The sequence below is a fragment of the Aegilops tauschii genome, chromosome 1 (assembly GCF_002575655.3).
Source record: "Aegilops tauschii subsp. strangulata cultivar AL8/78 chromosome 1, Aet v6.0, whole genome shotgun sequence".
In the NCBI taxonomy this organism is placed as follows: Eukaryota; Viridiplantae; Streptophyta; class Magnoliopsida; order Poales; family Poaceae; genus Aegilops; species Aegilops tauschii.
Window position 1 is genome coordinate 248,832,220 of NC_053035.3, and position 24,163 is coordinate 248,856,382.

General features: G+C 47.1%; 1 protein-coding gene across 7 annotated transcripts; it reads right to left on the reverse strand.

Moving 5' to 3' along the window:
* Positions 1-9,951: 9,951 nt before the first annotated feature.
* On the reverse strand, positions 9,952-14,658 carry LOC109773683 (uncharacterized). 7 transcript variants are annotated; one of them, XR_012180846.1, is made up of 12 exons: positions 14,349-14,649; positions 14,194-14,265; positions 14,030-14,104; positions 13,451-13,528; positions 12,950-13,033; positions 11,590-11,659; positions 11,405-11,496; positions 10,905-10,946; positions 10,734-10,814; positions 10,518-10,650; positions 10,317-10,448; positions 9,952-10,195 (listed from the first exon to the last, which is right to left on the reverse strand). XR_012180846.1 is itself a non-coding variant. In XM_040402807.3 (10 exons), exons 1-10 carry the CDS (start codon positions 14,622-14,624, stop codon positions 10,573-10,575), a joined length of 948 nt encoding a protein of 315 aa, XP_040258741.1. In that variant the 5' UTR covers positions 14,625-14,649; the 3' UTR covers positions 10,280-10,572. The 7 variants fall into 7 exon arrangements, 2 of the variants coding, with proteins under 2 accessions (XP_040258741.1, XP_020187982.1); XR_005771346.2 differs by having other exon boundaries at positions 9,952-10,215; XR_012180848.1 differs by lacking the exon at positions 13,451-13,528 and having other exon boundaries at positions 9,952-10,215; positions 14,349-14,658.
* Between the last annotated feature and the right edge of the window lie 9,505 nt (positions 14,659-24,163).

The following is a 24,163-nucleotide window of genomic DNA, read 5'->3' on the forward strand; positions in this document are numbered from 1 at the left end:
ATATGTGCAGGAGCCGCAACTGAGGTGGAGGCCCTAAAAAAGGCTTTGGCCGAAGCCGAGGGGAAGGCCGTCGAGCAGCAAGCCGCCCGGAAAAAGCTTGAGGCCTGAGTCAAGAAGGTCCAGCAGGAGCTCCAGGATGCGGTGAAACAATGTGAGACCTTGGAGCATGATGCGTCGACTCGAGGGGCCGAACTTACCAAGGCTCGTCAGAGCGCGGAGACCGCACGGAATGAGGCCCAGGTCGCTCTCTGGGAGATCCAGGAGGCCAAGAAGATCACGGCGGGTAAGGCTTTTAAGATGCAAAGCAAGTATGTGGAGAGGCAGTACCTTTTACTAACCCGGGTTCAGAGTTCCCCAGGGGCTTTTGCGGATCTACCACGCAGCGTATCAGACGCTGCAGAGTTCTATCGAGCCGAAGGAGGGGTTTCTACGGAGAAGCTATTCTGGTCGTAGTATGCGACGCCAGAGCATCCCGTGTCTATCACCGATCAGCTGAAGCAGCTGGTGGAGCTGCACAGGGTGGACGAACTAGCCATGAGGGATTTGACAATCCGGTTATGGCCAGCCGAAGCTATGCCTGGCAGCTACTTCGGACTCGTGAGGCGGCTAGTGGAAGCATGTCCGCGGCTGGACGTCGTCAAGCGCTCTGCATGTATTGAAGGTGCTCGTATGGCCTTCGCTCGTTGCAAAATGTGGTGGGCGAAGATGAACGCTGTTGAAGTTGCCAGCAGGTCGCCGGAGGGCAAGGAGCACCGCACACCCGAGAAATATTTTGCGGATGTCATAGAAGGGTCTCGACTTGCAGCAGCTCAATGTTCGCAGGACATTATTTTCGAATGAATACATTCTTGTTGTCCTTTGCCTTGTATTATAAAGACAAAGCTTGTTTTGTAATGTAATTTCGTTATGCTTTAAATTGTTTCCTCCTGTGCGGCCGTGTTATATGCAATCTAAGGGTTGGCCAGTCGTCAGCTTCTGCCCTCACGTAATTAGTACGGATGTGTTCGGGATGTTATCTAAACAATCTTTATCCAATTATATGGTCCTTGAAGGAGTTGTTTAGCGCAACGAACAAGGCAACCAGACTATACGACTCAAACGCCCTCACTTAGCCATAGGAGTTTTATAATTAAGCAAGTGCGCAGTCCCTGGACCAAGCCAGGGTGCTGTCAGCATCTGATCGGGAAGTGCCGATCCTTTGCGTGACGCGGAAAAAATCTCCAACGATTTTGTAACCCTCGAACAGCTGACGGGCTCTCGCCGTATCATGACAGTCAGTTTTCAGCTTTCTCTACTGAGGTGCTCATCCGGTCAAGGCCAGGGCACAATCGCAGTAGTTCTCCCTTTACTACTCTAGCCGATAGAGCGGAACATAGGGTAGCAAGCACAGGAGCCGGGCAACCCAACTATTGACCAAAGACATGATTCGGAGCCAATGCATAGAATGCTAAATTTGGGGTGCCGAACTTATATATAAGAAGTGTTCGGACTTTGCTGCCGTATTGTGGGGTGGTAAGCAGCCCCTGGCGAATATGAGACGTACAAAAGAGTATCGATGCAGCTGATAAGCAGATCGAAATGAAGTAAGAAGCAAAAACCACGGAAACTGGGCCGCAAATCATTTTTATTATAACTGAATGGATACGTCAAGGCGTATCTTATACAAATAGTGCGATAAGCACCCGAACTATTTAACATGCCGGGATCAAGAAGGAGCAGCGTGCGGGCCCTGGGAAATAAGTAAAAATACCGTCAAGAAGAACGTACGGAGGTTACCCTACGCACCTACGCTGCATGCCCCCTTTGTATGCCGATCCTTCGAAGGGGCTGGTGATCAGGCTCGCGGGAAAAGGAACCTGAATCAGAAAGGAAAAAGTGTGTCCGGGGTCGGTCTAGCCGAACTGTAGATCCCGGGTTAGCTTGTGCCTCCGTCGATGTCCATGGTATTTCGAGTGCGTAATTGTGTACGCGTGGTACGAATGCCACTACTTCATCAGGACTGGGACGGAGGCCGAATTGCTAGTCGAGCTCTTGACGAGCCTTGTTGTCCTACTGCAGTGTAGTTCGGAACCTCTTGATGGTGTCCCGGGGCTCGGCAGCCGCACTATGCTGCTTGAGAAGGCCGCTCTGTACCTCTGCTGCTAGGGCGGTGGTATGCTCCTCTGTTCGGAGGGAGCGTTCCGTGTTGCCATTGACTGTTATGACACCGCATGGACCGGGCATCTTGAGCTTGAGATAAGCGTAGTGTGGCACTGCGTTGAATCTAGCAAACGCTGTTCGTCTGAGCAATGCGTGGTAACCGCTGCGGAAGGGGACGATGTCGAAGATTAACTCCTCGCTTCGGAAATTGTCCGGAGAACCGAAGACCACTTCCAGCGTGATTGAGCGCGTACAGCGGGCCTCGACGCCTGGTATGACTCCTTTAAAGGTAGTCTTTGTTGGTTTGATTCGTGAGGGGTCAATGCCCATCTTCCGCACTGTGTCTTGATAGAGCAGGTTGAGGCTGCTACCACCGTCCATCAGGACTCGTGTTAGGTGAAACCCGTCAATAATTGGGTCCAGGACTAGTGCGGCTGAACCGCCGTGGCGGATGCTAGTTGGGTGGTCTCGTCGATCGAAGGTGATCGGGAATGACGACCACGGATTGAACTTTGGGGCGACTGGCTCTACCGCGTAGACGTCCCTGAGTGCTCGCTTGCGCTCCCTTTTGGGGATGTGTGTAGCGTATATCATGTTCACCGTTTTGACTTGAGGGGGAAATTTCTTCTGCCCCCCAGTGTTCGGCTGCCGAGGCTCTTCGTCCTTGTCCTCACTTTGTGATCCCTTTTCTTTGTTTTCGGCATTTAACTTGCCAGCCTGCTTGAAAACCCAACAATCCCTGTTGGTATGATTGACTTGCTTATCCGGGGTGCCGTGTATTTGGCACGGACGGTCGAGTATGCGGTCCAGGCTGGAAGGTCCTTCATTGTTTCTTTTGTAGGGCTTCTTCCGTTGGCCGGACTTGGAGCCACTGAATTCGGCGTTGACTGTGGTGTCATCGGTGTTGTTGTCATTGCTTCGGCGTTTGTGCCTATTGCGCCGGAGCTTGCCAGTGCTATTCTTGGCCTGTCTTGCTGGTTGAGTTGTTACTACAGGCCAGCCAACTATCCTCTCCCGCGCAAAAGCGGGTCATGAGTGCCGTGAGGGCTGCCATGGACTTCGGCTTTTCTTGGTCGAGGCGGCGTGCTAGCCATTCGTCACGGATGCTGTGTTTGAAGGCTGCTAAGCCCTCGGCATCCGGAGAGTCAACGATCTGGTTCTTTTTGGTTAGGAACCTAGTCCAGAATTTTCTGGCTGATTCTCCAGGTTGTTGAACTATGTGGCTTAAGTCATCGGTGTCTGGTGGCCGGACATAAGTTCCTTGGAAGTTGTCCAGGAAAGCTTCCTCCCAGTCCTCCCAGCTGCCGATAGAATTTTCAGGCAGGCTGTTAAGCCAGTGCCGAGCTAGCCCTTTGAGTTTTAGTGGGAGGTATTTAATGGCGTGGAGGTCGTCTCCTCGAGCCATGTGGATATGGAGAATGAAATCCTCGATCCATACTGCGGGATCGGTTGTGCCGTCGTATGATTCGATATTGACGGGCTTGAATCCCTCGGGGAATTCGTGATCCAGTACCTCATCCGTGAAGCAGAGAGGGTGTGCGGCACCTCTGTACCGGGCCGCATCGCGGTGTAGCTCTGATGGAGTCCGTCTGCGGCATTCGGCCCGGACGTGGTTTGATTTGTCACGTCCGAATAGGTAGCCGTCTTCGTGCCTCGAGGCACGTCCTCGCGATCCATAGATCGATCTTGTGTGTCCTGCTCTACTGTCCAGGGTCTGCTGAAGGTCGTACGTGTGACCCCGAACTCTTTCGTCTTTATTTTTGCGGGGCGGTGGGGCAGGCTGCTGTTCGGCCTGAGTTGCCGCTTTATCCCGACCGCGGGGTGGCCGGTCGGTCGCCCTGTCTCGACCACGCAGTGGTCGCTCCGCATTACGCGAGGGAGATATGTGTTCTGGTGCCTCCTCATCGAATTGGGGTAGCAGTCTGCGTTTCGGGTAGCTCTTGGCTGGGCGCTTGAGGCCGTATTCTTCGGCTGTCAGGACGTCGGTCCATCTGTCGACGAGCAGGTCTTGTTCAGCTTGGAGCTGCTGCTGTTTCTTTTTCAGGCTCCTTGCAGTGGCTATGAGCTGAAGCTTAAAGCGCTCCTGCTCTAGAGGGTCCTCCGGCACGATGAAGTCTTCGTTGCCGAGGCTTGTCTCCTCTTTGGAGGGTGGATGGTAACTATCGTCCTCCGAGTTATCTTCTATGGCCTGTTCATCAGGGTTGTCTTGCGTGTTGTCATGTTCCTCCTGTTCGGATGCAGCTCCGACAGGGTCTTCATTGTTTTCGGCGTCGCCCGGAGTACTATTTTCTCCGGTGCCAGTGTTGCCATCCTTTGAGCGACGAGGCTTAGAACGGCGTTTGGGGCGCCGGCGCTTGGACTGCGTCTCAGAGGGTTTGTTCTTATCTGGCTCTTCTTTGTCGTCACCAGATCCTTTGGGTGTATCAACCATGTACACGTCGTACGAAGAGGTGGCCGTCCAACGTCCAGTAAATGGCGGGTCTTGGCCTTGCTCCTTGCTGGCATCGTCGTCCATGTCGTCGATGTCTTCGGAGCCATAGTCAAGCACGTCGGTTAAGTCGTCGACGGTGGCTATGAAGTGGGTGGCGGGTGGGAAGCAAAATTCTTCATCGTCCGCCTCTAGCTCGAAACGAACATAGTTCGGCTGTGAGTCATCCTCCAAGGACAAGTTCTTCAAAGAATTTAGTACGTCACCCAAAGGCGAATGCTGGAAGATGTCTGCGGCGCTAAATTCGAAAATCGATAACCGATCCAGCTCGGTGTCCGCAGGCGCACTTGATCTGGAACGTGTAGCCAGAGACGAGTCCGGAGTTCCATTGACGCAAGCATTGCAGGATGTCGAGTCCGTGCACGGCTCCAACGCCGCGGACTTTATGGCCTCGGAGGGGATGGTCTGCTTCGGTACTGAGCCCGTTGCAGCAACAGGATCCATCTCCTGGGTGTGCTCCAATGACAGATTTAAGTCATGTTCATCGGAGAGAAGGGGAGCGATCGCCGCGGTCTCAAATCCATCGAAGATCAAGTCTCCACGGATATCCGTGACGTAGTTCAAGCTTCCAAATCTGACCTGATGGCCAGGGGCGTAGCTATCGACCTGCTCCAGATGGCCAAGTGAGTTGGCCCGCAGTACGAAGCCGCCGAACACAAAGATTTGTCCGGGGAGAAAGGTTTCTCCCTGAACGACGCCATTACCGACGATTGAAGGGGCCATCGAGCCTTATGTCGACGGCACAGTGGAACTCTCAATGAAAGCACCAATGTCGGTGTCAAAACCGGTGGATCTCGGGTAGGGGGTCCCGAACTGTGCGTCTAGGATCGATGGTAACAGGAGACGGGGGACACGATGTTTACCCAGGTTCGGGCCCTCTCTATGAAGGTAATACCCTACTTCCTGCTTGATTGATCTTGATGAATATGAGTGTTACAAGAGTTGATCTACCATGAGATCGTAATGGCTAAACCCTAGAAGTCTAGCCTATGTGTATATGGTAATGAGTCTGTCCCTATCCGGACTATGCTCTCCGGTTTATATAGGCACCGGAGATATCTAGGGTTACATGGGGTCGGTTACATAGGAGGAAATCTTCATAATCGGTCGCCTAGCTTGCCTTCCACGCCAAGTAGAGTCCAATACGGACACGGGTACAGTCTTCGGTCTTTATGTCTTCATAGCCCATCAGTCCGGCCCAGTAGATAACAAGCCGGACGCCCGAGGACCCCTTAGTCCAGGACTCCCTCAGCGGCCAGTCAAAATACCTGCAGACATAAATTTATCAGTTCCTTTCCTTGCCGAATTATACGGAGGCAAGTTCAAAAACAAACTGAATATGCCGCCTCTTAGCCTCTTATTTTCCTTCACGGAGTCAGCCAGCTGGGCTCACACATCTTTTAGTTCTTCGCCCAGCAGGGTGTTGGAATCCTGCAGCTTGTTTTTATCATCCCTGACCCGTGTTAGCACACGTTCGCCCGCGGCCAGTTGCCTTTTGGCCTCTTGTTCACCCGCCTGCGCGACTTTCAGTGCCTCCTTCAGTTGATCTAACGATCCTGCCATATGAAATGCAACAGTATTAATATTGCTGGTATACGATTATATTTTTTTCTCGATAGAGGGGAACATTACCAGGCGGTGCCTCCCTGGATTTCTCCAGTTCGGCGGTAGCAGCAGCTAGCTGGGTCCGACACTGTTCTAGCTCTTGAGACAACAGGTTGTTCTTCTCCGTGAGCGCCTTGTTATACAATGATCCTTAAATCAGTTGTCTCAACCGCTTCAAGTCTCGGGGGCTACTGTATGATTATCAGATCTGTACAATGCGTACTTACCCGCACATCTTTCAAATGCTGGTCTGCTGCTCTGGTAAGCCATCCCGAGCAGCTCGGATGTATGCATCATCCGAGCTAAAGGCATTAAATGCCTCTTTTGTAAAGCCAGGGTCACGAAGAGCGGCCCTCCAGCACCGATGATTCATGGCGCTTTCCACTTCAGAGTTCGTGACGGATACATCACCTGAATCCTCTGTAGGAGGACAGTCCAGCGTCACCCCTGTATCAGCCCCCGTCCGTAAGGTAGCGTCCGGAACCCGACTGGTGGAGGCGCGACCGGCAGAATCCCCGGACATAGTCCGGCGAACGCTCTTCCTGATAAGACACAATGGACAATGTCATAGTTTGATGTGACTGCCAGGGGGCATATTCAAAAGAAAATACCTCTTTGATGAAGGCTATGCCGTGTTGTCATTTGTCTTCCTCTTTGAAGATTTGCCCGGCACGGGTGCCCCTCTCTTAGGAGACGCCTCTGGTGCAGCCTGGCGCGTCGAGCGCCTCCCCTTTGGAGCACGAAACAGTGCGATGGGTGAGGCGCAATGAGGAAGCCCTTTCGAAGGAGATGTCTCCCGATTACTTACGTGTGGGGCAGGAAGGAGGCCGGGATAGTCGGCAATGATGGCCACTTATGTGCCGTCATAGCTCGCCTGGTAGAATACTCCCTCCTCGAGTTCTACAAATACGTTCGGATCCTCTTCGAATCCGGGTTCAAGGTCCCGGTTATGATCCTCTGGCTGTGGGGCGGGGCTGTGGATCCCCGCGGCAACCTTCCGTCATTCCTGTTATAAATGGATGGGTTAATGTCAATTAAAAGCGACTCAGGGAAAGGATTGAGTAAGGTGGTGGGATTAAAACTCATCCAGCTAGGAGGATTGTACATGGAAAATCTATCTCGGCGTTTAAGACGAGTGAACTCCTCTTTCTCCCCTTTGTACAGTTCGGCCAATATTTTTGCCAAAGCGGTGGGGGTGTCCGGACCCTTTCGTCCGCAGCGTGAGGCGTCGTCTTCCCCATTGTAGTGCCACATGGGGAGCCCTCTAAATTGGAGCGGCTGGACACCCCGCACTATGGAAGTCGCCATTACCTCGATTATTGATAATCCGGACTGGGCGAGTGTCTTTATCTTGCCCATTAATTGACGGACTTCCGCGCTATCTTCCTCCACGAGGCTCCGAGGGCGCCAGCTGTGGCGTTTCTTCAATGGAGCACTGGAAAATTTGGGAAGACCCATTCGGATTGGGTCGGGGAGAGCGACGTCCTCGATATAGAACCACTCTGAGGGCCACTCTTCGGATGCCTTCTTCGGTGTGCCGGATAGGTATCTGGTCCCGGCTATGCGCCATACCTCAGCGCCGCCCACCTCGAATACCGATTTCTCTTGGGTGCGAGGGATGAGGCAGAACAGCTTTCTCCATAAATCAAAGTGGGCCTCACAGCCCAGGAATAGCTCGCAAAGAGCAACAAAACCCGCGATGTGCAGGATTGAGGCCGGCGTGAGGTTGTGCAGTTGGAGGCCGTAATACTCCAGGAGTCCTCGGAGGAAAGGGTGGATTGGAAATCCGACGCCTCTTATCAAGTAGGAAACGAAGCACACCCGTTCCCCCTGGTCGGATTGGGGAAATTTTCCGCTAGGGCTTCGCCAGAGAAGAAGGTCAATCCTGCCCGAACAGGGACTAGATCCGCGGGGGGGGGGGGGGGGGGGGGGGGGGGGGGGGAATCCCTGCGTTTGAGGCTTAACCAGCTGATCGTGGGATACAGAGTATCTCTCCCAGTCACCTTTTTCGGAGCCGTGGGGGCGGGAGGAAGAACTGGGAACGCTAGCCATGTTGGAATGGTTTCTCTTGGCAAGCTCTAAGGATTTTCCGCTTGATGTGGAATGGGATATGAGATTCAATCTCTTTAAATAGATGCCTTTCTTGCACGGCCGGGGTGTTATGTGCAAAAAATACCCTGCCCTTTCGTATTCGCTCGACACGTGGGGGCAGAAGCAATGGAGGCACAGAAGCCGAGGGGCATGACATTAAATCACAAGCCGAATATAGCTCTCTAAGTCAGGTGCTTTGAAGTAATCGGAGGAGGAACCCGCCTTGCAATGCCGAAGACAATCTGTGCGCCGGATACATCGTCATTGAAGCCTGATCGGGGGCTACTGAGGGAGTCCTGGATTAAGGGGTCCTCGGGCGTCCGGTCTATGTGACGTGGGCCGGACTGATGGGCTATGAAGATACAAGACAGAAGACATTTTCCCATGTCCGGATGGGACTCTCCTTTGCGTGGATGGCAAGCTTGGCGTTCGGATATGTAGATTCCTTCCTCTATAAACGGACTTTGTACAACCCTAGTCCCCTCCGGTGTCTATATAAACCGGAGGGTTTAGTACGTAGAGGCAATCATAATCATACAGGCTAGACATCCAGGGTTTAGCCATTACGATCTCGTGGTAGATCAACTCTTGTAACCCTCATATTCATCAAAATCAATCAAGCAGGAAGTAGGGTATTACCTCCATCGAGAGGGCCCGAACCTGGGTAAACATCGTGTCCCCCGTCTCCTGTTACCATCAACCTTAGACGCACAGTTCGGGACCCCCTACCCGAGATCCGCCGGTTTTGACACCGACAACGGCCCGCTAGGATTATGCGCCTTTTTTCTTTTTCACAACAGGCTTGTGCTGGGTTTTGCGGGCCCTTTTCTCTCATGTACGTGGTTGTTGTTCCCGGGTGTTGTGACGTGTGTCTTTTATCATTCTTTCCTCGCATATGTTGAGATAGAGGGAGAGCCATTGTATATACTAGATGATACCCCGCACGTTGTTGTGGGAATCGGTTGCAATATATTTTAAAAATTCTGCGGGGGCAATATATTTCATTTAGATTTGATTGTATGGAATATAATATTTAGATTAATAACACGTAAACCAAAACTAAAAGTAGATATGCCTTATTATATTTAATTATGTATGGTTATAAAATATTTGTTGAACATAAGTAGAATAATAAAGTGAAAAATATTCTCCCATGCATGGTTGCATGTAGTGGTGGGTATTGTTCCATGCATGGTTGTATGTGGGTGGGCCTTATCTAATCCACAACTGTATGGTGATGTGACATGCTTACGTGTTGAGATAAATAAGATAGGCGGAATGAACTTTTTAGGTATATAGGATACCGCTTGTAACATGTGGGCTTTTCTCTTTTGTGTCTGAGCTTTTTTTCCTTTGATCTAGGTGTTCTTACATGACACTATTTTTTTGTTTTCCTACATTGTTTCTTTTTTGGGGGGATTCCTACATTGTTTCTTTAAACAAAACTTGCTTCTTTGTACTTATTATTGTGTTCAAACAATTTTTTGTTTCTCCTTTTTCCTACATCATCTTTTGAATAGTTTGGATTGCTTACCACATGTGTCTCATGATCGTTTCTTATTTTATTTATTTAAGACATCTTTTAAAATTCCAACTGTATAAACAGTTATCTTCACACATCATGCACATTAGTGAGATCAAAAGATATGCCCATAATATTATTTAGCCCTGCATGTATGATTGTAATCTAGCCAAGTCGCTTTCCCTTAAAAAACATGTGAGTACAATGACCAGCTTTTTTTTAGGAAAGTACAATGACCAGCTAGATTGGCGTTGTAGCCAGGTTCGGCGTTGGTAAAGTGCAGCTTTCTCATTTCTTTTATAATAGGCATCCACTTGCAAAGTTGTCCAAGAACAGCGCCACCATGTAAACTGAAATAGGCCAATAGCCACTTCATGTAGCCATTGCAAACAAGAAGGCAGTGTCATTGCATCTGCATAACAATGTACTCCAGAAGAGAAAATAACAATTTCACTTATCATACAAATTCACCTTATGTGAGAACCAAGATTCAGGATGTTTCCACAGGAGGATGTTTCAGGTGACATCTCATCAGTGATCATAATAGCAGACATCAGTTCTGAAGTGTTCTTGCACACTCAATGAATCTTCGTGCCATTGTGCCTGGAATTCTTCATATAATTCAAACCATAACAATAACCATGTCTCGACAGGTTTTCGCCATCGCATTACCTTCATGCAGTGCAGTAAGGATTCAATCGATGTTGATCACACCCAAACTGCTAGGCTATGCCAACAATGCCTCGTGAATGAGTTTGTTTGCCAGATCCTTTGATAGCCCCATTACACTGTCACTAGAACCAACCTACATGATCAACGAGTTCTTCTTCACATGAGTATAAAATGGAATGTTAGCACCACAATAAGCAGATAAAGATAAAAACTGACCACTGCTTCGACAAACGGCAACACCAATGGATGTTCTAGCAGCAAGCCACCCGCAACCCTAAATACTACCCCCTCATCGATCTAGCAACAAAATGGAGCAAGAGGGTGTAGCTCAGTGACATAACAATAATTTCAAAACATGCCTTGTTACGAATTCAAACGAGACCATACCAGGTTCTCAATTATCTCATCTGGTATGTCATGGAAGTACACCTGCAGACATCCACAAATATTACATGTATCAAATCACACCAGGTTGCTTTTGACTATAGCGGAGTTATTGGTAGAATCTGAATGAGCTCATGTTCTAAATGCCTGAACCAAAATACTCAAGGAAATAGAACTGCAAAGTTTTTTACTACAGATTACGAGGTTCCAGTTTACGCTAGCTAAGCTAACTATAGCTAGATATACATATACCAAAGTTTGCAACACTAAGCAAAGAAGCTACAGTTGAAATTGATTACTGTACATTCTTTCTCTGAAATCAAAAGCTAACTCCAAAGATACAAATCAGTAGGCATTGTGACATTGTGAGGATATCCTTCGCTTGCTTAGATGTTCATCTTGCAGAAAAGAAGTCGATCGGTTGGACTTCAATCACATTAAAATGGGATCACCAATATTCTAACAGGAATTAATTTGATGGGTTAGTTAGAAGAGTGCTCTACCTCAGCTTTGTCTAAACTGCCAAGCTTCTTGCCAGTCGTAAGATTAGTTACAACCACACCACCCACAGTTGACACATGCCCACCAGAATAACCTGGTAAAGATAATGGTTCAACTAATAAATACATACACACACACACGGGGCAATCAGATACAATGTGCCTGGACAACGGGCATTGGACAAAACCTTTCAGGAATTGGCGTGCTTCTTCCTTGCTGCTTGGCTTTTCTCTAATAATCCCTTCATGTACAACCACCTAAAAGTTAACTACCATTCAGTATGTAATATAAATATATAATGCAAAGATTGGCAATCTAGTAAAACCATAGATGAGGTACATATGTTCAACCACACAATCCTAAAGCCCGTAAAAGAAAGAAAACATCCCTAAGAGAATGTGAACACATGTCCTAGTTAGATTATGCATCATAACCATTAAACTTTACACTGCTAAATAACACATCTATCAATAGATTATTTCTTCACTAGCCAAATGCTCAATTATGAGTAGAAAAGTATAATAGATCATGTTGAGACATTATTGCCAGCTTAGCTCACTCTGCCTCTCTGGTATGCGCATCTGTGTTCCATGTAGGCTGCTGAGAGACCTATGGGTTATGCTCTGCATAATCCCCATCTCTTTTCGCTAGAACTTTCCCAAGACATGGTCAAGTAAATCTCGCCTCACCAAGTTCATTTATGAGATAGTCAAGTGAAATTATTTACATTACTTCCTCTAAACTAAGAACTTATCCATCAGTGGAGTTAAACAATTGAGAAGCAAAGTACAATCAAATTAAATCTTGAGTAGCAACCAATGTTCAATTCAAACTAATGAGATATGAATCTAGCCAAACAGTCTCTAAACAAATAAAAAAGATAATGCATAAATGAACTTGTCAATGTTGTCGTGAGCCTAGGATACAGCAAACTAGGTCATAAAGTTGATTGGTGTTAAGTACATAGTACATGTTTTGTTTAACTAGCAGCATTTCCCCAAAAAGAGGAAGAAAAAATGATGAACCAGATCGAAGGAGCAGAAGAAATACAATGAAGAGACCGCATTTCACCAAATCTAACACATACCATAATTCTCTAAACTGACGATTATTACACGAAGGACTTTTCCCTACTGAATTATGCCTTAAATAGCATTAAAGATGACAGGTCTTATTATAAAAACTTTACGAACTGAAAATTATATATCTAAAACTGAAAAGAAGTATTGAGTACACCATTTGCATTTGGTGATATCACATTAGCGTATATGTATGCATATGGAATGACCATCCTCGTGCTACCAGAAGTAGCCAATGTTAAAGTAGAATCCATGGAACTTCAACTTATGTAAAGAACAAAGAGAAGCCACAATGTGGCATAGACATCATTACAACATATTTATGTATTACAGATATACTCCCTCCGTCCCATAATATAAGAGCGTTTTGGACACTACAGTAGTGTCAAAAACGCTCTTATATTATGGGACGGAGGGTATCATTCAAGTTCTGTCTAAACCAGTAGCACATAGGTAACTGACACATACTATGTCAGAGGTGATCAGCAGTGTTGGTTGGTCGCCTTCCTTCTGGTAATCAGAAATGTTCATTCTAGACATGATAGCATCAGCCTGAAATATGCATAAAATGGTTAATTCCAGTAAGGGAAGAAACTGTCAGGACATAAACAAAATCTATGCAGAAGATCAACGCTTGCTCTTGATATTTATGACTAGCAATCCAGCATTTCCTTTTTTTTAGATTAAAATGTAGCAGTGCCGGCCCATAGGCCAGGGCAACGGGGCACTCACCCTGGGCCCATGAGAGGCAGGCGCCTCGGCCCAGGTAATACTTTTATAGTGGTACTAGTGTAGTCTTGCCATAGGCCCAAGAAAGTGATATTTTGTGGAGCTACATTGTTTCCTTACTATCATGAATTCATGAGTAGTTCTCTTGATCAATAAACAGTTTGAGTGTCAGTTTTAGAGTTCAAAGATCATCGATCTATGCTATGTACTGGATAATTGCTTTTGCTTTTGAAATACAACATATTTCAAGTTTTTATGTGTCAACAGGGCCCCTTGGTGTCGTCTTGCCCCTGAGCCCGGCATATTTGTCGGCTGGCCCTGAAAGGTAGATAGATGGATATGAACAGACCACCAGGCACGTACACATGCGCAACCCAGAAGAAATTCACCAATTATTTTTATTTCTATTTATACTCCAATGATAAGTAAACTGACAATAATACAACTCTAGGATGATCTGCATATCTCATTGAAGCTACCATGGTTTTTTAGTTAAGTACTGTGGCCCAATAAGCTTATCCAGATATTGATTAGCAACATAAAGTCCTCACATTCTTCAGAAAGCGAAAAAATGCACTAATGTTTGAGTCAGCAATGCAGTCTTTTTAAAGAACAAGCAATGCAATTGCTACTGAACTGTAGAAGGTATCACAGCAGAACCTAATCTAAAGCCACTCTCATGCTACGAATGAAGCTTTTTTTAGAAAAGGAGGTTGAACCCCCTTTTCTAAAGAAAAGCAAAAAATGAAGCTGAGACGCAACAGGAACTAGAAACCATTTTTGTTACGAATAGAAGAAAAAAATGGGTAAAGATTCTACCTTGGCCTCCGCAAGAAGCATGACTAGCTCATCCGGATCCTTCCTTCTTATGCTCCTCTCGTCGATGTCCGCGGTCTGAAACCAAGAAACCCAATCCACTCAAGTAATAGCTCCAAGAAAATTTAAGGGAAAAAAGAAAAACTATAACTGACAGCCCAACCCACCATGACTTGGAACTCGAACCCCATCTCGTTGAGGATGTTCTTCCTGGCGACTGACGAAGACCCCAGGATCAACTGGGACAAATTCATTCAAGACAGGTCACGCACTCAGACTAGCGGTGAGCCAAACGAAGGGGCTTGTTAACCGTGAGGCGAACCTTGAATGGCTGGGGGTTCGCGGTGGGGGAGGAGGAAGTGGCCATTGGGGCCATGCCGGAGAGAAGGCGGGCTTCAGAGTGGCGGCGCGGAGGGGAGAGAAGGCGCTGCCGGTGGGTTCCGAGAAGATGCGCCGGCCGCTGTTGAGGACGGGGTGCGGCGGCCGCATATGGCGCCACCGGGCATAGGAGATTGCAGGGACGGTGGGAAGATTGCATTTTTCTCTGTCCAGTCAGCAATAAATTCGACGTGGAAGAAAGAAATTTTGTACGCGACATTTTGCTTCTGTCGCATATGAAAGAAGTCCCATATATCACCTAAAACTGGGTACTTATCTGTGAGGTCTCTAAAATGAGCCAAAACAACCCCTACTCAAATTAGAGCATCTCTGACTGAACACATAAATTATAGCCCTTGGCATTCTTAAATTTTAAGTGGTTCCTCTTCGACTCTTTAAAGCATCTTCAATAGAAGTGTCGGCGAAGAAGAAGGCTCCCGTAGCCAAATCACATGGTGGCGGCTTGAAGCGGCCGCCGCGCGACCCTGCCCTGGCTTCGTCCCGACCGAAGAAGATGAAAGCGGCCGCGGCTGGTGCTGGTGCTTCGTGGCCGTCGTCGCCCACAGTTGTTGTTGCTGCTATTGTTGGCACGCCTCCTCCCGCACCACCTCACGTCCCGACCGTGGAGGAGGAGCCGTCGACGCCTGCCGCCACCGTCTCAAACTTTTTCGACGAAATGTCACAAATGTATAAAGAATTCTTCTTCTTTTTTACTGTTCTTTTGTCATGTTGGTATCAATAGAATGTGAGATTGTGCGTGTGCATTTATAGTGTTGATGATGATACATTTATGCACTTGACAAATGTTGTGAATGAAGATTTTGTTTCTCAAGATTTTCCATCCCACGAATATGATACGTCATATGATGATGAGAATCTTGACATGGAAGACGAGGGCTTTGTTGGGACTTTGAAGGGAATAATCACAAACTATTTGAACACCAAAGATGTGTTGATATGTATGGCTTGGAAGCGAGTCTCTATCGGTGCCTCCATCATAAGTGACCAATCGGCTAGCACATATTGAAAGCGCATCAAAGAATTTTTTTATTAAGAACACAAGCAGTCATTATCGATCGCCGGATTCTATTCGGCACCGGTTGTCCACTATAAAAGTCGAATGTCAAAAATGTGCGGGTTGCTTGGCCAATGTTGATCGCATGAATTCAAATGGTTGCAATGAAACAGACATGGTAATTGCTTGCTACATTTAAATGCTTTCTATGCATATGTTCCTAATTAACTGAGTTTCTTATTGTTTATGTAGCTCATGCTTGCTCAAGGTTTCTTCCAAGAAAGAGCAAAGAACGAGGATAAGAATAAGATGAAAGGAAAACCGTTCACTTTCCAACTTTGTTACAAAGAGCTCGAGATGAGGAGAAGTGGAAGAATCAGGAAGCTTTTGAAGTACCTAGGAGGAAGATCCTAGTTGTTGATCGTGATGATGACGATGATGGCAGTGAGGAGGGGAGGAGCCCTACTCCTCACTCGGTTCCTCCTCCCCTCCTCACTCAGTTGCCAAAACACATAGGCCCGATGGAAGGAAACAAGATGGATCAAAGGCTAGAGACAATGATCTTAAAGAAGGATTCGAAGCCATTGTCATTGCAAGAAAAGAGTATGCCGAAAAAATACTCTTGAAATTGAAAGAAATGGAGGAGAGGGCGAGCAGCGGAAAGCGACGGCTGAGGAGAAGAGGACGGTGACCGAGGAGCGGAAAGGTGGAGCTAGAGGAAAGGAAGGTGGCGGCCGAAGAGCTAAAAGGTGGTGGAGAAGAAAGAGGGAAATTTTATTTTCATGAACACAGGTGGTCTCGACGCGAAGCAAAAGGCATATGTTGAGCTTTGTCGCGAGGAAATGTTAGCAAAGAAGACCATGGCCATGAGGAACTTGATGGGTAGCATGGTAGGAGGAATGAGTGTCATGGATAGCTGTTGGGGAACGTAGTAATTTCAAAAAAATTCCTACGCACACGCAAGATCATGGTGATGCATAGCAACGAGAGGGGAGAGTGTTGTCCACGTACCCTCGTAGACCGACAGCGGAAGCATTATCACAACGCGGTTGATGTAGTCGTACGTCTTCACGATCCGATCGATCAAGTACTGAACGTACGGCACCTCCGAGTTCTACACACGTTCAGCTCGATGACGTCCCTTGAACTCCGATCCAGCCGAGTGTTGAGGGAGAGTTTCGTCAGCACGACGGCGTGGTGACGATGATGATGTTCCACCGACGCAGGGCTTCGCCTAAGCTCTGCAACGGTATTATCGAGGTGTAATATGGTGGAGGGGGGCACCGCACACGGCTAAGAGATCTCAAGGATCAATTGTTGTGTCTCTGGGGTGCCCCCCTGCCCCCGTATATAAAGGAGCAAGGGGGAGGCAGCCGGCCAAGGGGAGAGGCGCGCCATAGGGGGGAGTCCTACTCCCACCGGGAGTAGGACTCCTCCTTTCCTTGTGGGAGTAGGAGAAGGGAAGGGGGAAGGAGAAAGAAGGAAGGGTGCGCCCCCCTTCCCTAGTCCAATTCGGACCAGACCATGGGGAGGGGTGCGGCCACCTTTTGAGGCCTTTCTCTCCTTTCCCGTATGGCCCATTAAGGCCCAATACGAATTCCCGTAACTCTCCGGTACTCCGAAAAATACCCGAATCACTCGGAACCTTTCCGAAGTCCGAATATAGTCGTCCAATATATCGATCTTTACGTCTCGACCATTTCGAGACTCCTCGTCATATCCCCGATCTCATCCGGGACTCCGAACTCCTTCGGTACATCAAAACTCAATAAAACTATCATCGTAACGTTAAGCGTGCGGACCCTATGGGTTCGAGAACTATGTAGACATGACCGAGACACGTCTCCGGTCAATAACCAATAGCGGGACCTGGATGCCCATATTGGCTCCCACATATTCTACGAAGATCTTTATCGGTCAGACCGCATAACAACATACGTTGTTCCCTTTGTCACCGGTATGTTACTTGCCCGAGATTTGATCGTCGGTATCTCGATACCTAGTTCAATCTCGTTACCGGCAAGTCTCTTTACTCGTTCCGTTACACATCATCCCGCAACTAACTCATTAGTCACAATGCTTGCAAGGCTTATAGTGATGTGCATTACCGAGTGGGCCCAGAGATACCTCTCCGACAATTGGAGTGACAAATCCTAATCTCGAAATACGCCAACCCAACAAGTACCTTTGGAGACACCTGTAGAGCACCTTTATAATCACCCATTTACGTTGTGACGTTTGGTAGCACACAAAGTGTTCCTCCGGTAAACGGGAGTTGCATAATCTCATAGTCATAGGAACATGTATAAGTCATGAAGAAAGCAATAGCAACATACTAAACGATCGAGTGCTAAGCTAACGGAATGGGTCAAGTCAATCACGTCATTCTCCTAATGAGGTGATCCCGTTAATCAAATGACAACTCATGTCTATGGCTAGGAAACATAACCATCTTTGATTAACGAGCTAGTCAAGTAGAGGCATACTAGTGACACTCTGTCTGTCTATGTATTCACACATGTATTATGTTTCCGGTTAATACAATTCTAGCATGAATAATAAACATTTATCATGATATAAGGAAATATATAATACTTTATTATTGCCTCTAGGGCATATTTCCTTCAATAGCGACATGGGAAGAGGAATGAGTGGCATGGGGGGAGAATTGGGCGGCTTTCATAAACATGATGGGAGGTGGCTTTGGTAACACAATGGGTGTCATGAAAGATGGCTTTGGTGGTATGATGGCTGCCATGGGAGATGACTTTGGTGGTAACATGGGTGCCATGGGATGTGGCTATGATGATAACATGGGTGACATGCGAGGTAGCTTTGGTGGAGGTGGTGGCATCGATGAATCATCGCGTGACAACAGCAACAAAGAAGCCAATGTTCACAATATGACAAATGACCGAAGAGAAAATGAAAGTTGATAGACTATATTTGTCTTTATGTTTATGTGCACTTTTGTTTACTGGATCGTGAACTATGTGTTGGGGAACGTAGTATTTCAAAAAAATTCCTATGACCATGCAAGATCTATCTAGAAGAAGCATAAGAACGAGCGGGGAGAGTGTGTCCATGTACCCTCGTAGACCGAAAGCGGAAGCGTTTAGTAACGCGGTTGATGTAGTCGAACGTCTTCGCGATCCAACCGATTAAGTACCGAACGCACGGCACCTCCGTGATCTGCACACGTTCAGCTCGGTGACGTCCCTCGAACTCTAGATCCAGTTGAGGCCGAGGGAGAGTTTCGTCAGCACGACGGCGTGGTGACGGTGATGATGAAGTTACCGACGCAGGGCTTCGCCTAAGCACTACGACAATATGACCGAGGTGAAAAACTGTGGAGGGGGGCACCGCACACGGCTAAGAGATCAACTTGTGTGTCTATGGGGTGCCCCCTCCCCCATATATAAAGGAGGGGAGGGGGCCGGCCGGCCACAAGGGGCGCGCCCAAGGGGGGGAATCCTACTCCTACTAGGAGTAGGTCCCCCCCTTTGCTATCCAACAAGGAGGGGAAGGAAGGAGGAAGGGGAGAGAAGGAAGGAGGGGGGCGCCGCCCACCCCTTATCCAATTCGGACTTGGGGGCGCGCGCCACCTCCTGGTCGGCCCTCTCTCCTCTAAGGCCCATGGTGGCCCATTAACTTCCCGGGGGGGGGGGGGGGTTCCGGTAACCCTCCGGCACTCCGGTTTTATCTGAAACTCTCCGGTGTCCGAACAACATGGTCCAATATATCAATATTTATGTGTTGACCATTTCGAGACTCCTTGTCATGTCCGTGATCTCATCCGGGACTCCAAACAACCTTCGGTACATCAAATCACATAAACTCATAATACCAATCGTCATCGAACGTTAAGCGTGCGGACCCTACGGGTTCGAGAACTATGTAGACATGACCGAGACACTTCTCCGGTCAATAACCAACAGTGGAACCTGGATGCTCATATTGGTTCCTACATATTCTACGAAGATCTTTATCGGTCAAACCGCACAACAACATACGTTGTTCCCTTTGTCATCGGTATGTTACTTGCCCGAGATTCGATCATCGGTATCATCATACCTAGTGCAATCTCGTTACAGGTAAGTCTCTTTACTCGTTCCGTAGTGCATCATCTCGCAACTAACTCATTAGTCACATTGCTTGCAAGGCTTATAGTGATGTGCATTACCGAGAGGCCCAGAGATCTAGATACCTCTCCGACAATCGGAGTGACAAATCCTAATCTCGATCTATGCCAACTCAACAAACACCATCGGGGACACCTGTAGAGCATCTTTATAATCACCCAGTTACGTTGTGACATTTGATAGCACACTAAGTGTTCCCTCCGGTATTCGGGAGTTGCATAATCTCATAGTCATAGGAACATGTATAAGTCATGAAGAAAGCAATAGCAATAAACTAAACGATCATAGTGCTAAGCTAACGGATGGGTCATGTCAATCACATCATTCTTGCTAAACTGATGAGCATGAAGACTTGGATGACACCGCGGCAGGCCCTACATCAACAAACGACCCCAACAACGTTGGCGCTCCTTCATCAACTTGATATTCTTCAGAACAACAACGCATGGCGCCCCCTTCCACCCACCCACCCCTAAACCCTAGCTCCCCGGCGATCTCCACTTCTCACCACTAATTTGGTGATCCAATCCACTCATATTGTTCGGCGCTCCAAGATCTCTCTCCTCATGTCTTTGGAGAGGGATCCCTCGACTGGATCTACCCTTGGCTTGGATTTCTCCAAGGGTAGAGTTTTTGCTGATGAGATCTACAAGGCTTCTGGCCTCACCGTTCATCCTGAGGCTGATCGAGGGGCTTTCACCCTCGCGGTTTCGTTCAGTAGGCATGATTTCAGGCTCAATGAGGATTATGTGGCCGCAACTCTTGAATCTGCGTTGGGTGGTTCGGCCATTGATCTATGGGTTTCATACATTGCTGACAAGGTATTTAGTTTTAATGTTTCATGCAAGGATGTTGGTTTTCACATTGTTGATACTAGATCCTATTCCTGTCCCCAATTCAAATGCTATTTTCATTTGTGGGGTAATGGGGGTCCGAATTGGTATCGTGAGTTCAAAATTTGGAAGAAAGAGTGTGATGTTGAATGGGTTTTGGTTAGCCCCTCCAAACGTAGCGCGGCCTTGGGACTTCTTGCAATGCATAATCCTCCTGTTAAGTCAGCCATTATGCTACATTTCAAAATTATGATGTGTGCAAAGGGTATAGATATCATGTGTCTGCTGATTGCATTGCTGCCACGGAAAGTGCTGGTTATGAGCTTCCTGATAGTGAGCGTGTGGTTATTCATCCGACACCCCCAGAAAACCTTAATTGGACCTTGGCTTCACCGCCGATTGTTTTTGGCACGGTGAGCTCGTCGGTGATCCAACAGCGTTCATCTCTGGAGGGTCCTGCCTCGGATATTGCGCCGACTGGTTCGGGCGGGAATTCAGGATCTTCAAATCAGCCTAGTTTAGGCCCATCCTTGTGTTGGGGAACGTAGTAATTTCAAAAAATTTCCTACGCACACGCAAGATCATGGTGATGCATAGCAACGAGAGGGGAGAGTGTTGTCCACGTACCCTCATAGACCGATAGCGGAAGCGTTTAACACAACGCGGTTGATGTAGTCGTACGTCTTCACGATCCGACCGATCAAGTACCGAACGTACGGCACCTCCGAGTTCAGCACACGTTCAGCTCGATGACGTCCCTCGAACTCCGATCCAGCCGAGTGTTGAGGGAGAGTTTCGTCAGCACAACGGCGTGGTGACAATGATGATGTTCTACCGACGCAGGGCTTCGCCTAAGCACCGCTACGATATTATCGAGGTGTAATATGGTGGAGGGGGGCACCGCACACGGCTAAGAGATCAATGATCAATCGTTGTGTCTCTGGGGTGCCCCCTTGCCCCCGTATATAAAGGAGCAAGGGGGGAGGCGGCCGGCCTAGGAGGAGGGCGCGCTTAGGACTCCTCCTTTCCTTGTTGGAGTAGGAAAAGGGAAGGGAGAAGGAGAAAGAAGGAAGGGGCCCCCCCTCCCTAGTCCAATTCGGACTAGTCCATGGGGAGGGGTGCGGCCACCCTTTGGGGCCTTTCTCTCCTTTCCCGTATGGCCCATTAAGGCCCAATACGAATTCCCGTAACTCTCCGGTACTCCGAAAAATACCTGAATCACTTGGAACCTTTCCGATGTCCGAATATAGTCGTCCAATATATCGATCTTTACGTCTTGACCATTTCGAGACTCCTCGTCAAGTCCCTGATCTCATCCGGGACTCCGAACTCCTTCGGTACATCAAAACACATAAACTCATAATATAACCGTCATCTAACTTTAAGCGTGCGGACCCTACGGGTTCGAGAACTATGTACACATGACCGAGACACGTCTCCGGTCAATAACCAATAGCGGAACCTGGATGCTCATATTGGCTCCCACATATTATACGAAGATCTTTATCGGTCAGACCGCATAACAACATACGTTGTTCCCTTTGTCATCGGTATGTTACTTGCCCGAGATTCGATCGTCGGTATCTTAATACCTAGTTCAATCTCGTTACCGGTAAGTCTCTTTACTCGTTCCATAATACATCATCTCGCAACAAACTTATTAGTTGCAATGCTTGCAAGGCTTAAGTGATGTGCATTACCAAGAGGGCCCAGAGATACCTCTCCGACAATTGGAGTGACAAATCCTAATCTCGAAATACGCCAACCCAACAAGTACCTTCGGAGACACCTGTAGAGCACCTTTATAATCACCCAGTTACGTTGTGACGTTTGGTAGCACACAAAGTGTTCCTCCGGTAAACGGGAGTTGCATAATCTCATAGTCATAGGAACATGTATAAGTCATGAAGAAAGCAATAGCAACATACTAAACGATCGAGTGCTAAGCTAACGGAATGGGTCAAGTCAATCACATCATTCTCCTAATGATGTGATCCCGTTAATCAAATGACAACTCATGTCTATGGCTAGGAAACATAACCATTTTTGATCAACGAGCTATTCAAGTAGAGGCATACTAGTGACACTCTGTTTGTCTATGTATTCACACATGTATCATGTTTCTGGTTAATACAATTCTAGCATGAATAATAAACATTTATCATGATATAAGGAAATAAATAATAACTTTATTATTGCCTCTAGGGCATATTTCCTTCAGTCTCCCACTTGCACTAGAGTCAATAATCTAGTTCACATCGCCATGTGATTTAACATTAATAGTTCACATCACTATGTGATTAACACCCATAGTTCACATCGTCATGTGACCAACACCCAAAGGGTTTACTAGAGTCAATAATCTAGTTCACATCGCTATGTGATTAACACGCAAAGAGTACTAAGGTGTGATTACGTTTTGCTTGTGAGATAATTTTAGTCAACGGGTCTGTCACATTCAAATCCGTAAGTATTTTGCAAATTTCTATGTCTACAATGCTCTGCACGGAGCTACTCTAGCTAATTGCTCCCACTTTCAATATGTATCTAGACCGAGACTTAGAGTCATCTAGATTAGTGTCAAAACTTGCATCGACGTAACCCTTTACGACGAACCTTTTGTCACTTCCATAATCGAGAAACATATCCTTATTCCAGTAAGGATAATTTTGACCGCTGTCCAGTGATCTACTCCTAGATCACTATTGTACCCCCTTGCCAAAATCAGTGTAGGGTATACAATAGATCTGGTACACAGCATGGCATACTTTATAGAACCTATGGCCGAGGCATAGGGAATGACTTTCATTCTTTTTCTATCTTCTGCCGTGGTCGGGCTTTGAGTCTTACTCAATTTCACACCTTGTAATACAGGCAAGAAACTCTTTCTTTGACTGTTCCATTTTGAACTACTTCAAAATCTTGTTAAGGTATGTACTCATTGAAAAAACTTATCAAGTGTCTTGATCTATCTCTATAGATCTTGATGCTCCATATGTAAGCAGCTTCACCGAGGTCTTTCTTTGAAAAACTCCTTTCAAACACTCATTTATGCTTTGCAGAATAATTCTACATTATTTCCGATCAACAATATGTCATTCACATATACTTATCAGAAATGTTGTAGTGCTCCCACTCACTTTCTTGTAAATACAGGCTTCACCGCAAGTCTGTATAAAACTATATGCTTTGATCAACTTATCAAAGCGTATATTCCAACTCCGAGATGCTTGCACCAGTCCATAGATGGATCGCTGGAGTTTGCATATTTTGTTAGCACCTTTAGGATTGACAAAACCTTCTGGTTGCATCATATACAACTCTTCTTTAATGAATCCATTAAGGAATGCAGTTTTGTTTATCCATTTGCCAGATTTCATAAAATGCGGCAATTGCTAACATGATTCGGACAGACTTAAGCATCGCTGCGAGTGAGAAAATCTCATTGTATTCAACACTTTGAACTTTGTCAAAAACCTTTTTCCGACAAGTCTAGCTTTGTAGATAGTAACACTACTATCAGCGTCCGTCTTCCTCTTGAAGATCCATTTATTTTTTATGGCTCGCCGATCATTGGGCAAGTCAATCAAAGTCCATACTTTGTTCTCATACATGGATCCCATCTCAGATTTCATGGCCTCAAGCCATTTTGCGGAATCTGGGCTCACCATCGCTTCTTCATAGTTCGTAGGTTCGTCATGGTCTAGTAACATAACCTCCAGAACAGGATTACCGTACCACTCTGGTGCGGATCTTACTCTGGTTGACC

Bases quoted from the DNA above. Each gene is read 5' to 3' on its own strand.
- LOC109773683 (XM_040402807.3), bottom strand. From the start codon at position 14,624: ATGTCGCGTACAAAATTTCTTTCTTCCACGTCGAATTTATTGCTGACT. The intron at 13,529-14,029 runs GTAGAATCTTTA...TCTACCTTTCAG, and splicing joins TGCTTCTTGCGGAGGCCAAG to GGCCAGCCGACAAATATGCC. The intron at 11,660-12,949 runs GTATGTGTCAGT...GTTAACTTTTAG, and splicing joins TGCTGATCACCTCTGACATA to GTGGTTGTACATGAAGGGAT.